Here is a 25,618-nt window from a genome sequence, read left to right as displayed (position 1 = left end):
AAAACAATGCTATTAAAGATTTAACATTTTTTGTCTGATGAGAAAAGCAACCAAATATATTACTAGACACAGCAGAGTTCCACTTAAGGACATTATGCAGATATTTTAACCCTTATTTACATATTTGGCTATTTGTTTCAGAATGCTAAATATTATGTGAATCTAGGTTTATCAATTTTCCACATCATTTAGGGAATTATTAACTGAATTATTTTCACTTTTTTTCTCCTTCTCAATTTAACTACAAATGAACATTTTTCCTTTCAAGATCACAAGGTTTAATTTGCTGTCAAATTATTGAAGTTTGAGTAGCATCTAGGGTGGTTTTTTAGGTTTATTTAGTGATTTATTTAACCAGAGTTCCTTTAACAGTATCTCATAATATACAATTTTAGGGCAGAGTATAATTATAAAAATGTCTATTTCAGTCACTTTAAGGAAAGGTCTCCAAGTCAAGATTGCCTTCTGTCATCTGACTTCTCAGGTCCCTTGCTCTTGCTATTTCTTTTAACGCTATGCTTTATTTTAAAGTAGCTATTTATGTACAGATAATAACTCTAGGTCCTTTAACAAGTTACTAAAGCTGGTAAAGACTTTATTTTTGCCCCACAGCTCTTCTGAAGGGAAAGTCATTATGTTCTCTGAAAGAATGTCACTTTCTGCAAAATGGCAACTTGGAGCAGACTACCTATCAAATTAATACAATTAATCCATTGCATGAGTTCTTATAAGCCAGTATGTGTACGTGTGTACAAGAATTGCAAGCTACTCAGAGTCTGGCATCCAGTTTACTGCTCGTCAGTAAATACACTGAATAAAATTCAGCTTTGAAGCTTTCATTTTTAAATATTTAACAATAAAAAGTGAAGTTTTACAAATGAAAGTATTTTTCCTGATATGCAGTCAATGGTAAGAAGCAATTAAATATTTTAATATTTTAAAATAAAAATAAATAATATATTTCTAAAGAAGAAATCATAGCCTTTGTCTAACGTCTGTTTCAGAGGTGAAGATAAGTATTTTTTTTTTAAAATCTAGTTTTTATCACCATTTTCCCAATTCAATGTAAATGATTAATTTCAGAACACATCCTCATGGTACCATAAACACAGCTCTCAGATTTGTTTGCAGTGTTTCCAAGTTATCACAGTTGATGCATTTAAATTAAATACAACACGGTACTTTGAATATGATTACAATGAGAAGATATAACCACTATTAAATGATGAATGATTAGTTCATTTCTGTTGCTCCTTCCATGTGGAATTTGTCATATTGCTAACAGAAGTGGAACTATAGGAATGTCCCAGAATAAGCTGCTTCCTTTGTAACACAACTTCTTGGCATTTTTTTTATCCTAACCAGAACTTTCTCTTATGAAAATTGAGTATTTCCCCATCAGTGGGTAGGGGCTGAGCCTCCTGCCAGTGGAAGGAGTAGTAGTGGGACAGTAAAGATAGAGAAGTGATAAGGAAGGGGTTCTGGAGGTCCGCTTCTACTGCTCTGAATTGTGTTAGAGAAAGTGGAGAAAGGGAAGGATAATAGCAAGTTCTGCAGCTTCTGGGAGCAGGTCTTTATATTAGAAGTCATTCTCCTCAAGCTGACCACAGCAGGAGTGGCAGTTTTTCAGGTCTCTGGTACTCAAAACAGCCAGCATAGGTGTATCAGGTTAAATGCTCTCTATCAGCCCTAAACATCAGCTGACTGATCTTGTGTCAGGCAAGCAATACTTGCAAAATGTTTGTCTACATTATGAATTGATGGAAAGTTAAACTCACACTCTAGTATATCATAAAAATGCCAATGCATTTCAAGTCATGGTTACTGTGAAAGGCTTCAGTGTTCCCGGTGTTTTGCGCTATGCCTCCACTTGTCCTAACATGCCTTACAATTCTCTTCTGTCTTGTGACAATGTGTCTGAACGCTTTTGGTTAAGATTTAATTTCTTGAAAATGTTTTCCGGTCTCCTTTCTGATATCAAAACAACAATCTCTTTGTTAAGTGTGCATACATTTAATTGTATAAAACCAAAATTCAAAACTATGAGTCTATCCACCCATCCCATGTATGTGCCCATCTGTATATACAGCTGGACCTTATTTTATTTCCCTCTAAATACTCCAAACATGGATTAACTTCAAATACCTTAGTGGAGCAAGAAGATTTTATTATGCCATTTGAAAACAAGACAAAAAAAACCCAAACCCCAACAAACCAATCCAGGCCTTTTTAGTTCATGGTTGAAGCTAATAATTCTGTCAGCATTTGTTCTTCACCTTTGGCAATAACCTTTCCAGAGACTCACTGAAAAGTTCAAGACTGAGTAGCTCTTATGTGCAAGTTATTTTAAGGAAAAAAAAAGTGCAATGCCTGGTCACACACAGGTGGGCCTCTCAGTTATGTCAGGTCTGATGCAATGTCCAGTATGCTAAAGCACCTCAAAATCTATGCTTACCTGTCACACGTCAGCACTTTCATTCTCAGTGTGTACCTCAGCTCTTACTGTATCCCTTCTTTCCTTAGTTGCTGAATCTTGTACTACTACACTGTCAGGCTTTTCTCAGTGCTGCTTTAGCTACTTATCAAAAAAAGCAGTTTGGGCATTCTGGCACTGTTCCTGTTAGAGTCTTATCTGTTTATTTTTTTGTATGCTTCTCTCCCAGAAACTGGGATTGGAAAGAAATATTCCTGTTGCTACAAATTTATGGAGGCTTCTAAAAGCTTTTAGAGCAGCAGTGTTCAAACAAAACATAACAGCAAGGACAGCTTCACTAAATAGCAAGTACTTTGACTTATTTAAAGTAAAGTAAGCTGAACCAAACTGACTAAAATGGCATATTTTCTTTGGACAGTGGAAACAGTAACACTACTGTGCCACAACTAAGTATTTTTAAGTTCTCAGCTTCCCACACGATTGTTAAACAATTAAGAATAGTGTGAGCAAATCTTCTGAATTGAGGAACTGCCAGCATGCTTCTTAGGTCAATGGTTAGATGAGACTGACAGGTTCCAGCTAGGAGATGTGCATTCAGAGTGTTAAAAATGTAAGTCAGCATTAATTTTATCTATTATCTTGCAGAGCAGAAAAATATACTTCTTCAAATGCAAGTGGAAAAGCCTTTTACATAGAAACTGAGACATATTGTTAATTGCTCTGTCATGTTCCAGATGTCATACTTGCATTTTTTTCTTATCAAAACCAGTAAATTTAAGGTTTATGGCAGTCCTTTAAAATATCTATATACCTGTATTCCAGTAAGATACTTACATATTTTTTATATTCAAAGCTCATAATTTCTTTGCATATAGAAATGAAGCTGGGGAGTGCATTACAGTCAGACATTGAGTTTATTTTCAGATGCTGGAAAATCCCTAAAGTTAATCCACAAGCATTTATCATTCAGTGACCTGTTTCTGGCACTGAACATAGTGCTGGAAAAAGCACTTAAATACTCCCAAAAAAAAGTTAGAAACAGAGAAGTTCCTAAAAGTAGGATTCAAAACAAAAGCATGCTGAGTGGCTTATGTGCAAGATATCCAGTTGGAAACATCAGAGAGAGCATTGACAATTCTCAGACTTGTATACATATGGAAATAAAAAAGAAAGTGAAAACAGGGTTGGGGGTATTAAAAAAAACCCAGTTATGAGCAGTCATCTAGTCTATTCTCCTATCACAATTCCACCAATCTTGATCTAATTTGTTCTTGAAAGACCTCCAATAATGAAAATTTCACACTCTCCACAGGCAATCTATTCCAGTATTTCACTAGTCCCTCTAAGAAAAGAATAAAAAAATAAAGAAAAACTTAACTTAGGATCCTGTCAAAGTAAGGTCAGCTGTAATTCCTCTATCTAGAAAGAACAGATTCATTATTCCATTCATCTTTGGAACTACTTTTAGCTTATTAAAAGATTTATTTAAGGTTCCCCCTTAAATTTCTGGGCTTTTTTTAGTCTAGCATAATATACTTATTGTTTTATATTCTGAAATATGGTCACTGATTTATAAGAAGTAGCTGGACTTTGGTATTTTTAATCTGTTACTTACCTCACATTTTTAAGACTGTGTGCTAAGGAGGGACATTTTTGCATAGTAATATTTGCCAAAAAGGCAAAAGGCCTAAGTTCAATTCCATGCCCAAAACCACAGAACACCTAATTTTATGAGGAAGTGGTTTGGTGGCCTCAGAGTCATAGGTCTTGTGCAAACTGTAAAAGGGTATTTTCAAGCCCAGTCTCCCAGTGTAGACATGGAATACAGTCATAGTCCTGGAATAATCTTTTTTCAGTACAGCAAAACGTACAAAGGTCTCTAGCTCCACAATGTACATCTATGCACTTCAAGCACAGAGGTATCCATAATGACAGTACCTATAATCAGCATTTTAAGCAGGAACTGTTGGCATCAGATATATTTTTATCATTACTGTGTCACAGATATTGAGGCTTTCCAAGTACTTACAATCCAGATGAGAAATTCCTTAAAGTAGGCACCTCCAGTTTTCTTTTATAAACCTACTAGGGAGTAATGCAAACGGTGAAAAGCAGCCAAGGGTTTTTCAAGGCTCTTTAAAATTATTTTTAGCTCTTTTAAGAATGAGTGGGATAAATCAGGAAGAACAAAACCAAAAGCTGAATCCTGTATAGGAAGAAGAGGTGGGATAAAGAGGGGCATTTGCTCATGCCTGCCAGATGAACACGGCCACTCTGTTGCACTCTTTCTGGTATCATGTCTCAGCCTCCAGACTTCTGCAACCCAGCACTGTTGAGCCATATTGGACCTGACAACTTGTTTTCAGTTTTTCATTCTAACTGCTCTTCTTGCCAAGCTTTTCTTATATTTGTTCTTATCATCTCTTAATCTCCAGCCTCAGTCTTCTCTTCCTTTTCTACCCAGCACAGCAATCTACACCTAAGATAATCAGTGGCAAAGATGACATATGTCATTGTCAGTGTTGTTACTGGGGCCTTACTATTTCCTCTCAGCAGCTTACTGTTATTATATAATTGTTAATTTCTCTCCATATCTATTTTGAATGTAATATGACTCATGTTTCTCTTTTCACTTCACAAATGAAATAAAAGCAGTAACAGTAAGTTCTAATTTCCTAGATAGGAGTCAAGTTCTTTATACAGCATTCAGGACATTATTACAAGCATTTGCATTTGAGAAGACTGGAATTGAAAATATCTTCTGACCCTATCAGATTAACTCAGATGTGTTCATATTCAAATTAGATGTTGTTGTAATAGGTATGCAAAAATAATTCCTCTTTTTGATAGTATGATCAAACTTGATTTCAAAAATTAATCTGACACAGCCGACTTATTAATTACAAATGTAACCCTGCAGGACTGGTTTTACAGAAATTTCTGAACTAATCAAAGGCATTTTTATTTAGAAAGATCCTATAATGAAATCCATGAGCTGGACCAAATGTGTAAGTTTAATTAATTTTCAAAGAGAAAGCATTTTGATAACAGGTACTGAATAAATTTTGAAATATGCATATCACAGTTTTTTGAAAAACATATTCCTCACTCAGACATACAAGTTGGAATAATTGTGCTAGAGTTGTAAAGTTATATATTAAAATGAGGAATCTTACCTTTATAAGAAATTTATAGTAAAGATTAAACACCCTATCTTGCAAATATTTTTTCTCCCTCTATTTACAGAAATCTACATACCCACAGCCACATATATTTGTGAAATTATAAATACAGCTTAAAATTCAAGAAAAAAATTATTTGTGAACAAGCTAGATTGCTAAAATATCAAAGCTCCTTCTTGCACATAGTGATGAAATACAGGCAGACAGAGTACCTGAAGTATTTTAGGATTTTCTTGAGTTCGCTTAAGTTCTGTTCAGAATCTATTACTTTCTGAAACTCTTTGACTCCTGGTTATCCACTATCAAGTCTTGGGATGTTATGTCAAGTCCTGAACACATCTGTACATTTTTCCTTCTCCTTTCTGTGAATTCCATTCTGTCCTTAAAAGTGGAGACTTTCTTCTTAAATTGTGCAAAGAACTTTTTTCTCCATTCACACACCTCATTATGTTTGAACATAATTTTCAAGGTTAGAATGGCAAATTTGAAACACTTTCTCTGCCATTGTGAACACAAAAATGTGAACATAAAATATAAAAACTAGAAATGTAAAAAGCCGCACTTAACATTAGACCATTCTAAAAAAAAAAAGAAACTATGAATAATATCAGACTATTCAAGAAATTTTAAGTGCTGGATCATATTTTCATTATACAGAACTGTGGTATTTGGTTGAACAATAGTGGAAGTAGCAGTAGCAGGCTAATCTCGTCTGGATAGATAAGTGGTAGAAAGATAAGGGATACATTTGCATAGAATTTCTGACAGCTGAGGAATCACGAGATCCTTAATTCCGGAGAGAAGTATACTATAGGGCCTCCTAAAGTTATGGGCCAAACTCCCCTAGTCTAACAAGTACACACAGAATACTGTCTCTATCCTCACATGCTTAGAGTAACTGAGCTCCAGATTAAAATGCCAAAATTTCAGTACCTTTTGAGAAAAGACATCTGCCAGCTAGCCAGCAAAATAGCTCCCAACAGAAAAGTAAGCATCATACCAAATCTCAGCTGGCCTTTTTTTTTTTTTTTTTTTTTTTTGTAATTCACAAAAGAGAACTTCCATTTTATGGTATTTTTAGAAATATCTGAACCATCACTGATGGAACATCAAGCAAAATATTTTCTTGAAGGAGACATGGAAAACTGATGTTAATGTCTTACAAAGTTAAAAACAAGTAAAGGCAAGTGTTAATCAAATAATGTTCTTAAATACAAGTGCTACTATAATTTCATTCTGTATCTAGCAGACTAGAAGCCGACACAAGTTACAGTAGGCCATATATGATATGGATAGAATTTGCAGCCTTATTCCTCTTCCCCAGGTCCCTGATATTATCACAGAATCATAGAATAGCTTGGGTTGGAAGGGACATTAAAGACCATCTGGTTCCAAACCCCTGTCATGGGCAGGGATACCTTTCACTAGACCAGGTTGCTCAGAGCCCCATCCAACCTGGCCTTGAGCACTTCCAGGGATGGGGCATATATATTTGACAAACAGTAACTACTCTTACCAAGAGGAGCAAGCTAAAATAGACCCTGTTTCAGCTTCAGGATATTAAAAAAAAAAAAAAAAAAGAAGTTACAGATTATGTCTTTAAAGCACTGGTTATGAAGTGATTTTCTAAAATAATAAAGTAATTCCTTATAACTACTGAATTTTACAAAATGTTCTGTAATACAATATAATGACCTGTGGTCTGTTTATAGGTATGTACATTACTAAAGAAAAAGTACTGAAAACATTTTTCATTTGGTCTGTATTTGACTGCATGAATAGTTCTTAAGACTTCAATTCTTCACACATGAAATACACAATTCAATAGGTGTTTGGATCAGGTCATGATGTCAGTCTCTCTCTTGGCATACAGAACTATTGACAATGTTGTATCTCTGTTTTGTGAAATAGCCTTGCAATGAAATTATAGAAGCCTACTCAAGAAGAAAGCAGTACCTTACCGTGGCAGATTGGCACAGGAGAATCCCACTGGTACATGCCATTTTGGTGGCGCCTGCACGTCGCATTGTTGTGACCAATCATTCTATACCCAGGTTTGCAATAATAGCGAACTTTGCTTCCAGCAGGACCACCTGTTTTATTTATAATTCCACCATTCCTCAAGGTAGGGTTTAAACTGCAATAAGGAGCTAAACATCAAAAAAATGGACATTATTAAAAGCAAATCAAATGCCCTTAATGTACAAAATTAAGATTATTTGTTATATGAGAAAACTTTGAATACCACTAAAATTAGTACTGAAACCTTTACAGTACTTTTGGAATCCTCAGTGAAGATTCAGACTACTTATAAAGAAACATAATGAAGTTCAAACCCAAAATTTATAATCACAAACCAGTTTATATTACTGCATATAAGGAAGCTATAATCATGAAGCATATAGAATGTTCATTAAGTTCGCTCACACTTAGTAAAGTCTACTTCAAATCTGATAACTTTATAAATACAAAGTTATTCTTTGAGCTACACAATATACAAAACCAATTATGAACAGTTTTATTTAAAAAATCAGTGCATTTAGACATCTAAGTCAAAGTTTAAACATTTTGTCAAATATGGTAAAAATTTATAAGGGAAATTACAGTACACCTATTCTTCAGATGTATTTTTTCAGATTAAAATGAGGCTTTTTTTGTACATGTTCTCACAAAGATATTACTTGGCAATTGTATTATTTCTTATGAAAATAATGTAACTTAACTGAGTGTAAGTTCTTAAATGTTGATTTTACATTTCATATGAAGTAAGATAGAATGCACCTGTTTCAGTTTTGAAATGAACCTTGCTAAATTTTAATCACCACTCTACTAATATTTTCTGCAGAGAGGTTTTCATGATTAGTATGGTCCTCGAGGACCTGTGACATATAAATGGAAATTATTAGATATGTGCTGAGTAAGTAAAAAAAGTACAATTTTTTTTTGTGTCAAAAGTAATGAAAACCATCTCTTAAAATAAGGTTGCAGTATCTGTCTGTAAGGATGGAATATGGGTACTTGATCTAGACTCAGATCAAGCAGTAGTACAGTATAGTTTGACACACTATATGCAGAGTTGTAACACAAATCTGTTTGTAGAATGCAAACATTTATCCCTGGATAAAAGCAATATGAAATAATTACCTGGACTCCACACTGATGCACAAGTCACTACGTACTGAAGCAGATATGCACCATGTCAAGCTTACTGAGATTATCTTTTCAGAAGCAGCATGGCAGGACCATGGCTTTCTGAAAATAAACCTGACTGAACATCCACTGCTGAAATGAGCCTATGAACATTCTTCACAGGGAAGATCGTGTTGAGCTCCACTGAGAACTAAATGTCAATACCAAAGACACTGAGACTGCAACTACTGTTAGAATACTCTCTCTATCATACTGAAGTGTATCTTAGGTATACCGTGATGTTCATTTTATCTTCTGTAGACAATTATCCAGTAGAAGTCATTTTGTTTTGTTTTGTTTTCACAAGCGTATAATTATAGATTTTGGTATACAGCTTTCAATATCTAGCTCTATTTTTTAATTTTTATTTTTAATGTGTATTTTGTCACCTTAAGGTGCACCTGTGGTATCAACTACCACCTAAAGAATAATGTTTTTGTTCATTGACAGAGGTCATAGAGTTGATAATATTCCTAACTGAAATACTTCCTTTAAATGTCTAGATTTAGATGCAGTATTTCAAAGTCAATATTTCTAAGCAGTAACACCCAACATAAGCAGTAAAGCTAAGTCCAACATTAAAGATGCTGAAAAATGTTGTCATCTGTTGAAATTGTATTATATAGTTCTCAAGCAACATTATTTCTATTTGAAATGTTATTTCTCTACATTCTTTCACTTGGAGATTATTTGAAAAAAACCGCACTAAATCATAAAGGAAAAAAATAAAACCAGAATGAAAATTAATAAGCCAAGATGGTCCAGTAAAATAATTGTTTGGGGCCATGCTCTGTGTCCTTTATAAGCATGGTGATGCTTGCATGCCTAATTAAATTACATTACTTATCAAATTACTATTTAAAAGGGGACTTTTAAAGAAACACAATAAACATGGCTTTAATTTTCCTTTTGACATATTAAAGAATAAGTAATATTTTTATTGCAAAACAAGCAGATTAAGATCTCTAAAATCAGCTCCAGTAAGTGCTATTTAATTTTAAATATCCTAGATCTTAAGAATAGCAGGTGAGCCATAAATAAAATATTCAATTCAGACAAAATTCCAAATTTATTACATCAGTACTGCAATTCTAGACAGAAAATATTTGTCTGTAGCCCACTAATACTGTATAACAATTCTAACCATACTGTTTTTCTGTATAGCACCTTTCATGTCTTCTTTTTTCTATCTCCTCCTATAATCATTTAATCTGGACTAGTAACTTTTTTATTAAACTGCTAACATTCAGTTATTCTAATAGTAAATTCTTGGCTAGACATAAAAGCATAGGGTTTTTTACCCATAACAAGATTTTTAGCATAAAAGGTTAAACTTTGTGTTCTAGTTGCCAGGGTATTTATTACCATGTTTTAGCTGTGGCTAATTACAACAATAAATATATATGAACATCCAGAGAGAACAGCTTTAAAATGGCATGAAATATGGAACATTCAGGCTGCTGAATTACACAGAATGATGTTGAAATACTGAAAATTTTCTTGGGATCCAAAGGGGAAATTTATCAGTCATAATTGTTGCTTATGTTGTAACAATTAATAATGTCTTGAGCCCAAAAGCATGGTTCAAGCTGTCCAGTGAATCAAGTGGTGTTCAAGAAAAAGTAAAGCCAAAAAAATCTTTTGAACTAAGAAACTGGTAGAAGAAAACAAGGAGGGAGACAAAACAGCAATATGACTCAGAATTTACTCCAAAAACCCTTTAAAAATACTTAATTTCTAAAGTTTATTGTTGCAGATCTTCTACAGAAGACTATATCCTCCTTTCCCAGACACCTTGATGACTCCTGTATATTTGCTGCTTTCAATCATCTCTTCAACCTACTGTTACTAATGCTTACTTTTCCTGACAATCCAAGGTGAGTGAGTGGCAGCAGCTGCATGGACCTGGAGGAAATAGGCAAGAGGAGATCTGGGAACTGCGATGTCTTGGTAAAGCTTTGTGGGCATCTGCCATTGTGAAAGTTAAAGGCAGATGTTCAAGTGTGAATATAAAATGATGGGATGTGTTTGACAGGATGGAGAGGTTATAGCTGGAGAAAAAAAGAGAAAGAATATTTGACACAAAGGTGCTGATTTAAGAGCCGTGGAGAAGAACAGCCATGACAGATTGTGCAAAGAGATAAGAAATAGTAGGAGGCATTGGAGGCCAGGAGAAAGGGGTGAAAATGACAGAAAGAGAAGGACTTGGTTAGCTGTTTGAAGTGGCACCAAAAGGATTGATGCATCAGAGACTGTGTTCAGAGTAAAATATGATTCAGGGAAAGAAACTGGAAAGAAAAAAATCATAAAATCAAATGAAATTGACTAGTGGGAGACAAAGAGAAGATCAGGGACAGAAGAAAGGAAGGAGCAGGATAACAAATTAGGGTAGTCATTGTAAAGAGGAAGCAAGGGAATTAAGACGGTAAGCTAGATAGATAGATGGTAAGCTAGAAAGATAGATAAAAGCTGGTTAAAGAAAAATCTTATGTTTTCCACTAAAAGTAGACTGTGATTTGTAGAGAGGGGTGGATAAAGGGTGACAATCAGAAAGAAGGGTTGGGGAACACAGCTAGACTGTCTTAGCAGAGGTACTTTGACCAGAATGAGTACAAGGTTTGGGACAAAAAAGTATGGTGAATGGGACTACATGAAGTGAGGTGGATTCCTTGAAGTACAATGAATAGTGCACCAGATAGCAGTACAGAAATGATTCCACATATCAGAAAGGGGCTGTGTTCCCAGAGTACCAAACTTTACAGTTTCATGACTGTTAATAGTGTCTCTGAAACCGTAGCATGCATTTTGTGATGCAAACCATATATGTTTGGATAACTTATGTTTAAAACAGTTATTTAACATAGATCAGATCCACCTTCCACTCTTACAAAAATGTTTATTAATGACATTTTAAAGTAGTGGCAGTAGGCTAGTAGTAAGTCAGAAGCCAACAAGGTTACAGGCAAGCACTGCCTATAATCCACATCCATGTAAAAGTCCTACTAAAACTACAGTATTTTGTGCTGCCAAGGCTGCATAATATGTATAGAAAAGGCTGACACTCAAAAAAGTGTATTATATCTAAAGCTATAGATAGCATGAAATGAAGAAAAGCATTTTAAGCAGACTATCTAAAAACTCTGAAAATTTTTTATTTTACAACTCTGAAAGTACACATGTTGATACAGTAAAGGAATAGTGGTAAATTCAGATACAATTCCTTTCTTAATCTATAGTTTAGTAATTTTTAATCTGTTCTTTAGACTGAACTCCCTTCAGAGCCCAGGATAAAACACACACAAAACTTCTAGGATCAGGAACTGACATATGAACATATGAACACAAAGCAATAAATAAATGTCTGAAGACCTGAAGTGTAAGCAAATGCTTGAAGAATGCCAGACTGAAAACTGCAGCCACTGTCAACTGAAAATTTTGAGCTTAAGCAGAAATCCATACCATGAACTCATAAAATACTGCAGCCTTGTGTCAAGGACCACTGTGATAAAATGCTGGTCTTTTCCCAGCCAATTTCTGAAAGGGGAATCTGTCCTGGAATCTCATGAGGCTTAGCTGAAATAGGTGTAATGACACAGGAGTGCTGTCATCTAGGAATGACAATTTTTACCACAAAATGTGATAAACTTTTATGACCTTTCCAGTGACTGCAGTAACTTTACTGCCATAGATTTGATTTACTTTTCCAAACAACATATCGTCCACATTCTTTCAAGACCACTTAGATAACAGTGTATTTTGCAAGGAAACATACTGAACATTTTCAGCTCACTTATAATCAAAACATTCAGCTCACTTAACATCAGAACATTTGTAATTTGCAACTGAACGCCAACAAGATAATAGCTTCCAGCTAAATCACATATCAGTAGACAATGGATGTGTGGACAACAACACAGATAAACACTGATCTTTGCAGGACCACACTCTTCCTTTTAACAAAGCACATTCTCTTAATAGCTGGAACTTTTAAACATATTTGCTGAGAGGTTTTTTTGCTGTTTGAGACACTCTGTCTCAGGGAAGTTCAATTAAATGACTCCCAGTTAAAAATTAAAATTCTTTTAAACTCAATGTCCAATCCCCCCCAGATGATTTTGTGGAACTTAGTCTCTACATTGAACAATACAAAATTTTATCAAATAAGTTATTTTAAAAAAGGACTTGATTTTCTAGAAGTATCTTTGATAAGTAGTCAAAAAACTAATATGAAGAAGATATTTATAACTATTCACAGAAACAGTACTATCTTTGAAATTATAAATAAATGAAAAACGTTCCTTCAAATCCCACAGTGCTTTGTTTAGCTTACATGCTAGATTTTATGTTGAGAGATAAAAAGTCTCAGCTTACTATACTGCTTCCTTATAACTTCCTTATAACTTTCCCTTTTGGATACTTAATTGTCTTCATCACCATATTACTGGGGAATCTTATGTCCTTGTGCTGCTATTGTTTAAATATCCAATGTAGTAGAGAGTTACTGTCATACTCACTTTATAGATAAGAAATTGGACACGCTTAAGTGAGTAGGTTAGGGTCACACAAGAAAACTAAATATACCTTTTCTGATTATGAAACAATTTTCTTAATTAATGGACCTTCCATTCCATATGTGGCTTTTCACTTTGCAATGTACAGGATCAAAATGGAGAACAATACTCAACCAAGCAACAAAAAGGGATCAGGTTGTCAAATCTTTTTCTTATGCATTTTATTTTAAATCTAACAAATAAACAACATGAAAAGACAAGACAAATTTGTAAAGGCCTATTCCCTCTTTAGTGACATAATTGTCAATGCCTTCCCCTTCAAAAATTAAATATCTGACTAAATAACCTGCTATTTATATGACAGCTATTCTTGCTGGTGTTTCAACGTTTATAAATCGTCCTGCCTATTTTTCTTGATTCACAGTACTGTATAAACCTCCACTGTGACCTTCCTGCTGTGCAAATCACACCTAAAAGTTTGTGAATCAGAGAAGAAACAATTATACAGAGTCTGATGAACTTCTTCACACAGTTCCCTTGTCACTTCTAGACATCTACTGGGAAATGTAAACACAAACGAGTTAATATTCTTTTATTGTAAATTGAAATAGAGAGTAGGAACACTTGTTTAACATGTCCAAAGCTTAAAAATAACAAATGAAGAGTGAAGAATTAAGGTTCTTGCAATAACATATCAGGTTAAAAGAGCATAATAAAGGTGTGCTGGATTAATCCTGGCTAGATGCAAGGTACACATCAAAGCCGCTGAATTGCTCCCCTTCTCAGCTGCACAGGGGAGAGAAAATATAACAAAAGACTTGTGGGCAGCGAAAGGGACAGGGAGAGATCATTCAGCGGTTACTTTCATGGGCAAAACAGACTTGACTTGGGGAAATTAATTTAATTTTTTACCAATCAGATCAGAGTAAGATAATGAGAAATAAAACTAAATTTTGAAAAGCCTCTGCCCCACCTGCCCTCCCCTTCCTCTCTTTTTTTACCAGGTATGCTGGTTTGTCTAGGATACAGTTCATTTTCTTCATAGGCACTAATATGAGGCTGTGTTTTGGATTATTGACGTAAACAGTGTTGATAATACAGAGATGTTATTGTTGAGCAGGGTTTACACTGAGTCAAGGCCTTTTCTGCTCCTCACACCACCCCACCAGAAAGGAGGCTGGGGGTGCACAGGAATTTGGGAGGGGACACAGATGGGATCACTGACCCCAACTGACCAAAGACATAGTTCATAAGATATGGTGTCATGCTCAACAATAAAAGCTGTGAGAAGAAGAAGGAAGGATCAAGGTTGCAAGTTATGTTCAAGTCACCGTTAAGACTGGTGGAGCCCTGCAAGATCTCCTGGAAATGGCTGAACTCCTGTCAATGGGAAGCAGTGAATGAATTCCTTGTTTTGATTTGAATGTGTGTGCAGCTTTTGTTTTACCTATTAAACGTTACCTATTTATCTCATCCCACAAGTTCTCACTTTTATTCTTCTGATTCTCTACCCCATCCTGTATCTTGCTGTGGGAGGCGGGTGAGCAAGCAGCTGGGTGGGCCTTAGTGGTGTGTTAGGGTTAAAGAGCAATACAGGGCTCAACTTCACTCCAGATTCCCTGGCACAGGGGAATGGGAATCACTGCTGCACTCAGTTCATCACATGTTGTTTCTGCTACTCCTTTCTCATTTGGTGGAGTACTCTTCACACTCTTCTCCTGCTCCAGCATGGGTCCCTCCCACAAGAGACAGTCCTCCATGATCTTCTCCAATATGAGTGCTTCTCGCAGACTGTAGTTCTTCAGAATCTGCTCCAGCATGAGTCCCTTCCACAGGCTGCAGTCCTTCAGTAACAGACTGCTCCAGTTCATGTCCCCCATGGAGTCACAAGTTCTGCCAGCAGATCTACTCCAGCTAGGGCTCTTCTTTCCGTGGGACCACAGGTCCTGCCAGGAGCATGGATTTCCCACAGGGTCACAGCCTCTTTCAGGCATCCACCTGCTCTGTCATGGCATCCTCCAGGGGCTGCAGGTGGATATGCTCCACCATGCACCTCGATGGGCTGCAGGGTGACAGCCTGATTCACCATTGTCTTCACTATGGTCTTCACCATGGGCTGCAGGGGAAAATCAGCTTCAGTGCCTGGAGACCCTCTTCCCCCTCCATCTTCACTGACGTTGGTTTCTGCAGAGTTGTCACTCATGTATTCTCACTCCTTCTAGCTGCTGCTGAGTATATATATTTTTTTTTAAGTATGTTATTGCAAAGGCACTACCACCATCCATGGCCAGCCATGGGTCCATCTTGGAACTGTCTGGACTTGGTTCTTTTGGACATGGAGGAAGCTTCTGGCAGCTTCTCACAGAAGACATACTTGGAGCCCCCCCCGCTACAAAAACCTGGCCACTTTAACCCAAGGCACAAGGTTAAATAGTTATATTGGCAGGAAATTAAAAATTAGCTAAGTAACCACTTGACTTATTTACTCTTGAATGACTAACCAAAAGTTAAACAAAAGCCTGTAAATGTTATAGTGCCAACATCAACTTGAAAAGCAGCAAATGAAGTACCCATCTTGTTCCCAAGTCCTCGTGCCTCCAGCAGATATGCCAGGTACTGTAGTGCACTTTATCTCCTTCTACCAATAATTGGGAAAAAAAAATCATCTACCTCTTCTTAGTTATGCTTTTACCTTAGCTTGCATGGATAGAAATGTGCATGTAGGGTTATAAATAATTGAGGGATGCTATGCAGATACTCCGTAGATTAAGAAAGAGACCATTTAATATCTAGGCATTAGTGCAGTTAGGAAATGTATAATTTAGACTAAAATCTATGCTATTGCCTTTATAATATGTCAAAGCCCTTAAAAGAATACCCATCTACTGTAATGCTACAGCTTTTTTCTACTGAGATTTAGCAAAAAGCCTTATACCACATGATAGCAAACATACTAATAATATTAAGCAAACAGCTTACACAATTAAGGTTGTATGCTAAAGAAAATATTAAGCATTCCCATAAAAGCTTCTAGCACTTACTAACAGTGAATAAAATTTGTATCTACAAGTGAAATCTAGCTGTGACAAAACCACAATTTACAAAATTTTGTGCACAGGCATAGCTGGAGAAGGGTTATGGGAGGGCAGTAATACATTTCAATAGGTTCTTCATCATGAGGAAGCCTGCTGGCTCAGTCACAGCTGCCACAGTATCAATAGCCTTTTTGGTATCTTGTATTTTTCCTACTTTCATGATGTTGCTCTCCCTCATTAGGATTCAATTCCAATTGTTTATGCTGCTGCTCACTGTTACTCTTCTTTCATGCTGATTATTTCGATTGAATCTCATGTAAAATGGACAGAAGTTTAGAGAAAAAGGGAGGCACTGACTGTTAGTGAAACGGAAAAAGCTAAGCTCTTGTTTGTTCCTAAAACATAGCCATAAGGATTGCATATCTGTTTCCAGTCCTCCAATTTTATTGTTAGTCATAGCTAGTGCTATGATTGAGCCTAGCAATTACAGACCACTTCTTCAGTACTGCAAAACATGTTTTGTGCATGTGCAAAGGTGAAAAATAATATCCCATTCTTCAAAAATTAGTCTCCTCAATAATTTGATACTTACAAAACAAATTCTTTACCTTAAGTCTACTAATGTAACCCTGATATTACTTCCTCACTTTGAATTAATGACTGAAAGCCCACTCACTTCCCTGCCACACTTGAGGACTCTGATGCAACAGGTTCTCTTTGTTCCCTCTTGCACACTCTCAATCCATCTATTAAGTCCTGCAATTGCTATTTTACTATGAAAAAAATCTCTAGTATGCTTGAAAACAACTTTCCCCATCCTTCAGCTTCAGTTTGCCTGTAGTAATCATCCAAAGGTGCAGGTGAAGATAATGCTTTAATTGACTGATTTTTTTCTTGACTTCTCACAGTTTCTGCTTAGTTTTTAAATCCCCCGAACAATCATTATTATGCTCTGAGCTGATCCCTGATCTTATGTTTCAGTAACAAGAGAAACTTTCCAGAAATTAGACAGGCAGTGCATGGATGGTACAGAAAAAGAGTGAGCTTCCCAAAAACTGTCTCCCCAAAGAGTATGACTAAATGGGAGATACCTGGTGCTTTATGAAATGTTCTGCTAAAACATGCTTAGCATTCCTTTCTCTACGTAATTTATACTGACAATTATTAGCCACCAAAATTAACACACACAACCTTTACATTGCTAATCAAGTCCAAACACAGAAAAAGCAAATGTTAATGACAGCAATTATCACCTTTATCTCTCACACACACTATTCACATCATGTAAATGATCTCTAAGCCAAGCCTTTTAGCAACAATGTGTCTGTAGATGTATGTGTGGAAACATCATAAACAGGCTGCAAAATGAGTAAGGGTCAATACGTCTACACATAACATATAATCCAGTACTGCAGTATGTTTCTTCTTGATTTTTATTATTAATAAGGGAGATAATTTTGGCACTATTTAGATAGACTACTTATGTATTTTCATGTTACCACCATACCAGATTGATATTCTGGTATGATTGACATACCTTGAATGGTAACATTCAAGCCTATTGAAGAAATGAGGGGCTTATTTCCACACCCCCTCCTGCCCCCAGTTTTCCATTTATTTGTACATGAAGAAAAGCACAGTAATGAGAGTTGTGAACTGCAACTCTAGGAAATTGTAAACCTAGTAATTGTGTACTGAATTGCAGCTGAAGCACCACACAGCATTTCATGATCAAAAATTCTCACGTCTGAGTACTTCTGTGTAAATCTAAGGGTTATCCCTACCACTACATTTCAAAGGCCTCTCTCCAGGTCTGATAAGACAAGAGAATAGGTGCAAAGAGGAGTATTAATTGAAGAAGTATTAATCTGGAAATCTCTGGCACACTGGAAAAAAATGGAAAAACCAAGTTCTGTGCTTACCTTAAACTTACAATAGAATGATTACACATCCTTAAAATGTACATTATAATAAATTATCTTCAGAGAAACAGACATTATATTACAAGTTCTATTTGATGCTAAACAGTTGGCATGGCTTTAAGTATAGGTGGACAACAGTATACCCACAAAGTATAATTTAATGGAAAGCATGAATAGTTACCGGAGTAACGGATCTTGAATCCTTTCTTGCTGGTTGCATGATCAGTTGACCAACGGAGATACAGCTGATTCATTCTGCTTGTGAAGTTCAGTTGCCCAGTATGATTTCCACTTAAAGCAACCAGTAAAGGGCTTTGCCCAGAGGAACCTTCAGAGAGGAATTAAGACACTATTGAAGTTTTAAAGTACTATGAGTTTAAATAATTCTTTCCATATTTTAACTCAGCTGTGAATGTGAACACAGTAGAATAGGAAATAGCCTGACACATCCTTGTCAGAGAAATAATTAGCATATATCTGTTTAAGCTGTCCATCTGGTTTTAGGTTTTCACTAGAGAGCACTATAATTGCTTTATATTTCCAAGATAAAAAAATCTTGGTACAAACAAATTGAAATATAAAGCAATTAGTGATTTCACCATAAACACTGAAAAAAAGTAGTGGATTGAAAAAAAATATTCATTTCTATTTGGCACAATTACATTGAATAAGGTTGGGTTTCTGCTCCTTGCCCTTTTAAATCTATTATTTATTTAAGTTTTTTTATAACTAGTGCATTAGAAACATACAAATTTATTTTGTATACATATTTCAAATGTATACATTCTTTGGTATTGTACATCTTGCATAATTTAAACACCACCATGTTACATAGTGAACACAGTAGCTAAAAAATCTGTCACATGTAAGATCATCACCGTTTCACTGTGGAATACAGATATGTACAAGTGCTCCAAATTTATACACTTCTCTAGGACTCAGTTCTGTTAATTAGTATGTTTATTATAGTTTCATTTTAGTGTAGAAAGATATACATTTATGGTAAATACAAGATGCTGAAGAAATGTATCCTGGCCCTAAACCACGATAAAACCCTAGAGGCATAGATAATGATTTCAGGACTAATTATCTAACAGCATATATGAAAGAGAAAAAAAATCCATATATCAATCCAATCTCAAACTGGAAGCTTTCTGCAACATGAAATGACATTTTTTTCCTCCATATGAAGGTTCTGTTTTCTACAGCTGAAGCACTCCCTTCCATATGCTCACTATGTCTTTTGTTCCATGCTTTTTCAATTTTAAGAAAGCCATGTTCAACCAACATTTTATCTTGGTCAGAGTTGCTATTACAAATAAAGAGCTTCTTCATTCATTTTTTGATGAGTTTGAGCAGCTACAGCCTGATCAGGTCATCTTATGTTACATGACAATATAAAAATAAAACTGAATCAAATGACACCTAAAAATCGAACACAATTGTTGTCAGCCGCATTCAGTTCCATAAAAAAGGTGTATTTTCTGATTGGGACATTTCAGGTTCAAAAGGGAGGCTATGGAAGCCACAAAACCACAAATATTAACATTACCTCCCAGTTCTTAGGAACTGCATTTCAGTTACCCTAATGACAATACTACAACGAAGTATTACTTAACAAATTCTAAATGCATATACAAAATAAGAACAAATAAGCATTGCTTTAGGCATAGGTTGCTCAGCATGCCCTCATCAAAATGCTTCATGACTTGTTTGTTTATCATATGAGGGAGTTAGTGTTTGATGGTTACAGTGTAGGATAAATGACAAGGAATGCTAGGGTCAATTCCTATTTTTGCTTGAAAAAATTATTTAGAAGATGACATTTGACTCAGTTACTCTGAGCGTCACTTTAGGTTTGTAAATCTGTTTAATACACTTGTTACAGTTTGGAATGTAAATGTTATTTCAAAATTCTCATATTAAGGGACTAAAAAAGGGACTTCTACAAATAAACTACCTACAAAGAGGTGAGAATCCTCATTAGTGATCATGAAATTAGTTTTCAGTGCCATATGCCACACCACATTTTTTAGTCATTGGGAGATCAGAGGATTGATTCAATGTCTTTTAGTTTGCTTTGTTTTTCCTGGAGCTGAGTTTCAGGGTCTGTACCTTACCTAGCAGTCAGCTCTTAAGATGGTATTCAGGAAGGTCAGCAGCATGACTCAGTTATTCTTGAAACTGACATTTATTTAATTATTATTTCAGAGTGTGTCTATATAAGGAAATAAATACTCAGCTTGTGGTGTGGTGATCTGTCATACGATGTTCTCTTGAATATTAGATAAAAGTTGACATTTCCTTTTATTTTCAGTGATAGGTTTTGGTTTACTTCAGAGAGAAAAAAAGAATATTTTCTGTATTAAATGAATGCTATTAAGTGTAAATAGTATGAATGCAGTGTTTTCAAGTTCAAAATATTTTAATAATTATGTTCATATAACATTTATGGCTTCTCTGGTTTAGAATCCAGGTAGGATTTTCTAAGGGTATGACTGGTAAGTAGGAACGGCTTGTTGACCCAGCTGACAATGGTGACCTCAGTTACTGGATGCCTGCCCTGATCATCATCCAGCTGCTGAAGCACCATAATGTACAGTGCAGTCAGGTAGGTGTAGTCCCTGCTGTGGGTTGCATTCCAAAGCTGCCTTACAAGGCAACCACAGACATGTGCCTTAGCAACACTAATTCTCTAAAATTTGTGTTGCAAATCTTTATACAGATTCTGCATAAAGTTTGATGATGTATCTTTACCTATTATAGATAGATCAGTGCAGTTCTACTAATCTAGATGAAGTACACTGTCTTAAACCACACAAGGCCCCACAATATGACATATATTTGCTGCAAAATGCACCAACATTTGAGTCTGAGTTATAGCCATCAGTGGAAGCAGCATGCCACATCAGCATTGCCTTCTGCCTCCAAAAACTCATCATGCTGAGATGTACAACTAATTAGTCCAGCAAAGCACATTGCTAATGTGGCCACAGGGATACAAGCAAGTATCTCTGCAAGGCACTGCAATGTGCCATATTTGAATATCCAATTGTTGAGAGCTAGCTCAGAAATCTCTACATGGCACTGTAGTTGAGAGGTTATAAATATGCCATTATCTTTTTCACTTAAGGTTGCTGGTAGGTGGTAGAAAAAATTGCTTCTGCAGAGTTGCAGTGGGGATGAATTTGTAAAAATATCATTTCATGCTATGAAATTAAAGTGCTTAAAAATGTAGAAACTACATTAACTCTCCTCTCAGATCTATTATTGATAATCTGGTTTCATTACATTTAAATTCAGAGGAAAGAAAACAAAAATATACATCAGTAAAATTATGCCATTTCAACAGAATTTCTCAAAAGAAAACAAAGAGATCAGACCACTAGAATAGTTCCAGTCATGCTACATACTGTCTTTGATACAAAATAGAATGGAGGAAAAGCAAGTCTTAATAGATTTTTTGCAGACTATTTTCTGCACTAACCTCACCTGGACCAGCATACATGTTATGAAGAAAAAATATGCTAATGAAGTGGCATTTTTAAAAGCATTAAAAATATTGTGATTTTTTAGAATGTTTTTACCAAAAAGTGAAAGAAAAAATTAGCAATTTTAGACATTAAAAACTTAATGTTTCAGAAGAATACCTGGAGTGATACCTCAAAAGATAGGACCTTTTAATATTTTTCATGCTGTGAAACTCCCATAGTGAATATTCATCATTTCTGTCATAGTTATAATATATTCTTGGTTAATAAAGGAAGATATGATAATGGTCTCCAAATGAATAAAAATATATTTAAGAACAATCAGAGACTAGTTATCCTTGTCAATCAGTAAGAACATAATAAGTCATAATAAGTTCAGAATGTAGTAGAAAATAAGAATTAAGTAGGGCCCTTTGAGAGATGACTATTAATAACACTAGAACATGAGTTTTGGTAGTTTCTCTGCTCTTTGTCCCAAAACAGATGGTTGAATGCTTTAACAGTGGTATATTCAAACAATGAACAACACTGGTGTGCTAATGCTCTGGAAAAAGCAGACAGGGTATTTGAACTCAAATTTCAGTATTTAGACCCAAATAATTTTATTAATTTGGACAAATGGAATTATAATCCCAAAACACTTCTTCACCAGAGATGAACCATTATGGACCAGCATGTTAACTTCTCCTTTCAGACACCTCCATGCATTTCCCAGGAAACAGAAAACTGTGTGACTTTCCTAGGGAAGCTGCAGCTGTTAGTGCTCCTCCTGTAACAATACCTAAGAAAATTTAAAATCTTCTTTGTCTTGAATACATCTATAAGAACTTCCATTGACTAATAGATTTAGATTTAAGGCAAAAGTAATAGGAATTCTGAATCATAGTTTAAGTTTCAGTATCACTGCATTATGAACCCAACAACTGGAAATCAAGGCTCACTCCGCCCAATATTTGTTCTTGTGTAATTAGATAGAATTTAAATCTCTCTTACCATCAAATACCTCCAGCTCATCAAATTGCTTTTCACTTTGAAACATTTCTACAAAAATGGAGATGTTATATCCTGGCTCAACCTTAATAGTCCAAGAACACGTCTGAGAATTGGGATAGGTGCCTGGATAGCCTGGACTGAGGATCACTCCTGATGATTCTGTACGAATTTCATTTGCTGGACATTGTGCTGCAAAGGACACAAAAAGAACACTAAGAATAGCAATGAAACAATGTGCTGCTTCTCCATGAAATGCCTGTTTCAGGTTCAGTTTCCAAATGAAAACATGTTAAAACCATAATCTAGATGGAAGGGAAAAAAGTTCTCCATAATATGCACCGAAACCAGACTACTTTTATAAACCTTTCATTTGGGAAATATTATATTAATTTATTAATGATAGTAAAGCATCCATGCAGAAAGAAATTTGCTAGAGTCCAAAGCAGTTTCAGTCGAGGGATGCACATATGTTGGTGCGATCATTCACACAGGTGAGGTAAAAGTACTGCTAACACTTTTCATTTGGAAATTGTATTCCATTTGAGGTCTTAAAAAAAAGACCCAGCTTTAAGAATAAAGCCTGTTACATGAACATGACAACTTATTGGAACATCTAGGCATACCAGATCATTTGAAAGTACACAAGTTTTATGTAAAGTGTTCATTTTGGATACAGAATGCTCCAAGGCATCCAAGTAAGACCTTCTTAGCAACCACTTCTGTTATTTAAAGTCTGAACTTGTAACAATACCAGGTAAAGTTTCACCTGGTATTCATAGGCATTTATGATCTCTGCATACTGAATGGAGTGTAATATATTAAAATACTGTAAATTTTATACCCTAAACACTGGTTTGATTAGGAAGTTTTGTTAGTCACTGTTTTTCTTTAACATTTTGCCTCTCATGCAGGATCGATTTTTTCAAATCTGTTTCCTGTTGAAGTCTGATACATTTTGTCCACAGTTTCACAATATATGATCATTTTAAAAATGTTTTTTGTGTAAGATTCACAAATATATCTTGACAGAAATGCGTTCCTGGAAATCATCTGGCACAGTACCCAAGCACTTAAATAAAGTAAAGGTTATAAGGAAAGGTAAAAAACAAAACAACAGTGGGAAAAGTGATCAGGAGAAAAAATATATTACAGGGAAAAACCCACACATAATATTAGAAATAAACATGATGATTTCCCTCAGAAGGCCTTTTGCAAACTTGGAGGTAAAACTTAGGTTCAGTTGAAACTAAAAAAAATTTCTTCAGTCAGAGAGAAAAATTTCAGCCAGTGAAAAGGAGGGATGTAATATGCAAGTGAGAACAGACCATCAAGCAGGGGAACAAGGTCTGTGTTGGGGAAAAAATGGCAAGCAAATAATTTTTCTTTGGCATGTATCCCTTTCTGCTGTCATCTGACAGCACTGGCTGTAGCAGACAGTATCTCCAAGAGGAAAAGTCATTTTTCATAGATGACCCTAAGAAAGGGAAAGCCCATGGAACAATGATATATAAAGCAGTAAGAATTCTTCTGACAATAATTCAGGGGTTGCCTCTTGAGGTAGAAACACCTGTATTAAAATTACACCCAGAAATTCCACATGAACTTCTGTCTGAGAATATAGCACTGCATGTGTTTAATGACAGTAGCTTCTTCTCTCATTCTCTTAAAATGAAACAAACTGCTACTTTGACTTCATTTATTCTTCTGAATAAGACAAGAATAACTTGGGAAAATACAGTAAAAAGTGCTCTGACTCAAAAATCTGCAGAAAATACAAGTAAACCAGCAAATTCTCAAAGAAAAAAAAAGAAACAGGGAGAAAAGTATTGTCAGATAAATAACAATAATTTTCCCCATGGCATTTCCTGTCAGACATGAATGAAAGTGCACATCAGTGATGAAGAGTAGCTGACATGACACAGCTCCACGATCTGCTTTATCCTGTAGTATCATTCCTTATGCTACAGGACTATTTTAAGAAAGAAAAAGGTGTTTTTTACTGATCCAGTATCAGCTTAGTTGGAATGTTTATTAAAATTGTTAATGTCTACTAGAGCATCTTGAGAATTAAGAGCCTGTTTTAAAGTCATAAATTACAAGTATCATGGAGAAATAAGTAATGCTGTCAGACTTTTCACAGCAAGACACAGTGATTCTTTTCAGCACTGGAAAACTGTCACTTCTCTGGGTAAACTATGGTTTAGAAATGGCTACAATCAACTAAACATGACAAACAAGAAGTTGCAATGTATACATCATTTGGAATGGGATAGAGAAGTGTAGGAATTACCTCTGGAGTGGCTTTGTAAACATGCGATATCGAAACACTAGCAGCCCAGATGTTAAGGATACAAATGTCTTTTGTTGCCTGCTTTTCCTCAGCATCTTAGGTAGTTATGGAAATAACCATTGGTCAAGTTACTTATGAAACCAATTATTTAGTAGTCATTCAGATTTGGGGTCTGCAAACAAAATCTGGATGTTACACAGATACAGTCCAGATAAGACTAAAGCCTGGTGATCTCATTGCATGAGAAAGTGTGATATTACAATTCTTCCAGAGAAGTTTACAGCTGGGTTAATCTAAAAGGCTATTATTGCCTCCCTTATATGGGTGCTCCTTCAGCTAAGTTACCACAGGTATTGTTTTCAGAGTGGTGCCCTCTAAGTATTGTCTTAAGAACTCACTGAATGGACTCTAGTATATGAAGTTTTTGGAATCTTGGGTGGAGGATGATCAACTAAGAATAAGATTCAAAATTACATTTTGAAAAGCCTGAGATCAATGTACCGTGATCCCCAGATCACTGTCACTGAGTGTTGAGATATTATTCACTGAAGAAATTCACTGAAAGCATCTT

General features: G+C 35.5%; 1 protein-coding gene and 1 long non-coding RNA gene across 2 annotated transcripts in view; one reads left to right on the top strand and one right to left on the bottom strand.

Moving 5' to 3' along the window:
• The window catches only part of CSMD1 (CUB and Sushi multiple domains 1), a 1,120,396-nt gene that overhangs the window by 75,293 nt on the left and 1,019,485 nt on the right, over positions 1 to 25,618 (bottom strand). The window contains exons 47-49 of the mRNA XM_069011476.1: positions 22,758 to 22,946; positions 18,455 to 18,601; positions 7,578 to 7,766 (exon numbers count right to left, since the gene is read on the bottom strand). Coding sequence (XP_068867577.1) covers positions 7,578 to 7,766; positions 18,455 to 18,601; positions 22,758 to 22,946 — 525 coding nt within the window. The remainder of the gene's footprint in view (positions 1 to 7,577; positions 7,767 to 18,454; positions 18,602 to 22,757; positions 22,947 to 25,618) is intronic.
• The window catches only part of LOC138108593 (uncharacterized), a 62,436-nt gene continuing 52,689 nt past the window's right edge, over positions 15,872 to 25,618 (top strand). The window contains exon 1 of the long non-coding RNA XR_011150017.1: positions 15,872 to 15,929. This is a non-coding gene — a long non-coding RNA (uncharacterized lncRNA). The remainder of the gene's footprint in view (positions 15,930 to 25,618) is intronic.

The sequence above is a fragment of the Aphelocoma coerulescens genome, chromosome 3 (assembly GCF_041296385.1).
Source record: "Aphelocoma coerulescens isolate FSJ_1873_10779 chromosome 3, UR_Acoe_1.0, whole genome shotgun sequence".
NCBI lineage: Eukaryota > Metazoa > Chordata > Aves > Passeriformes > Corvidae > Aphelocoma > Aphelocoma coerulescens.
This window is presented reverse-complemented; position numbering and strand designations above follow the sequence as displayed.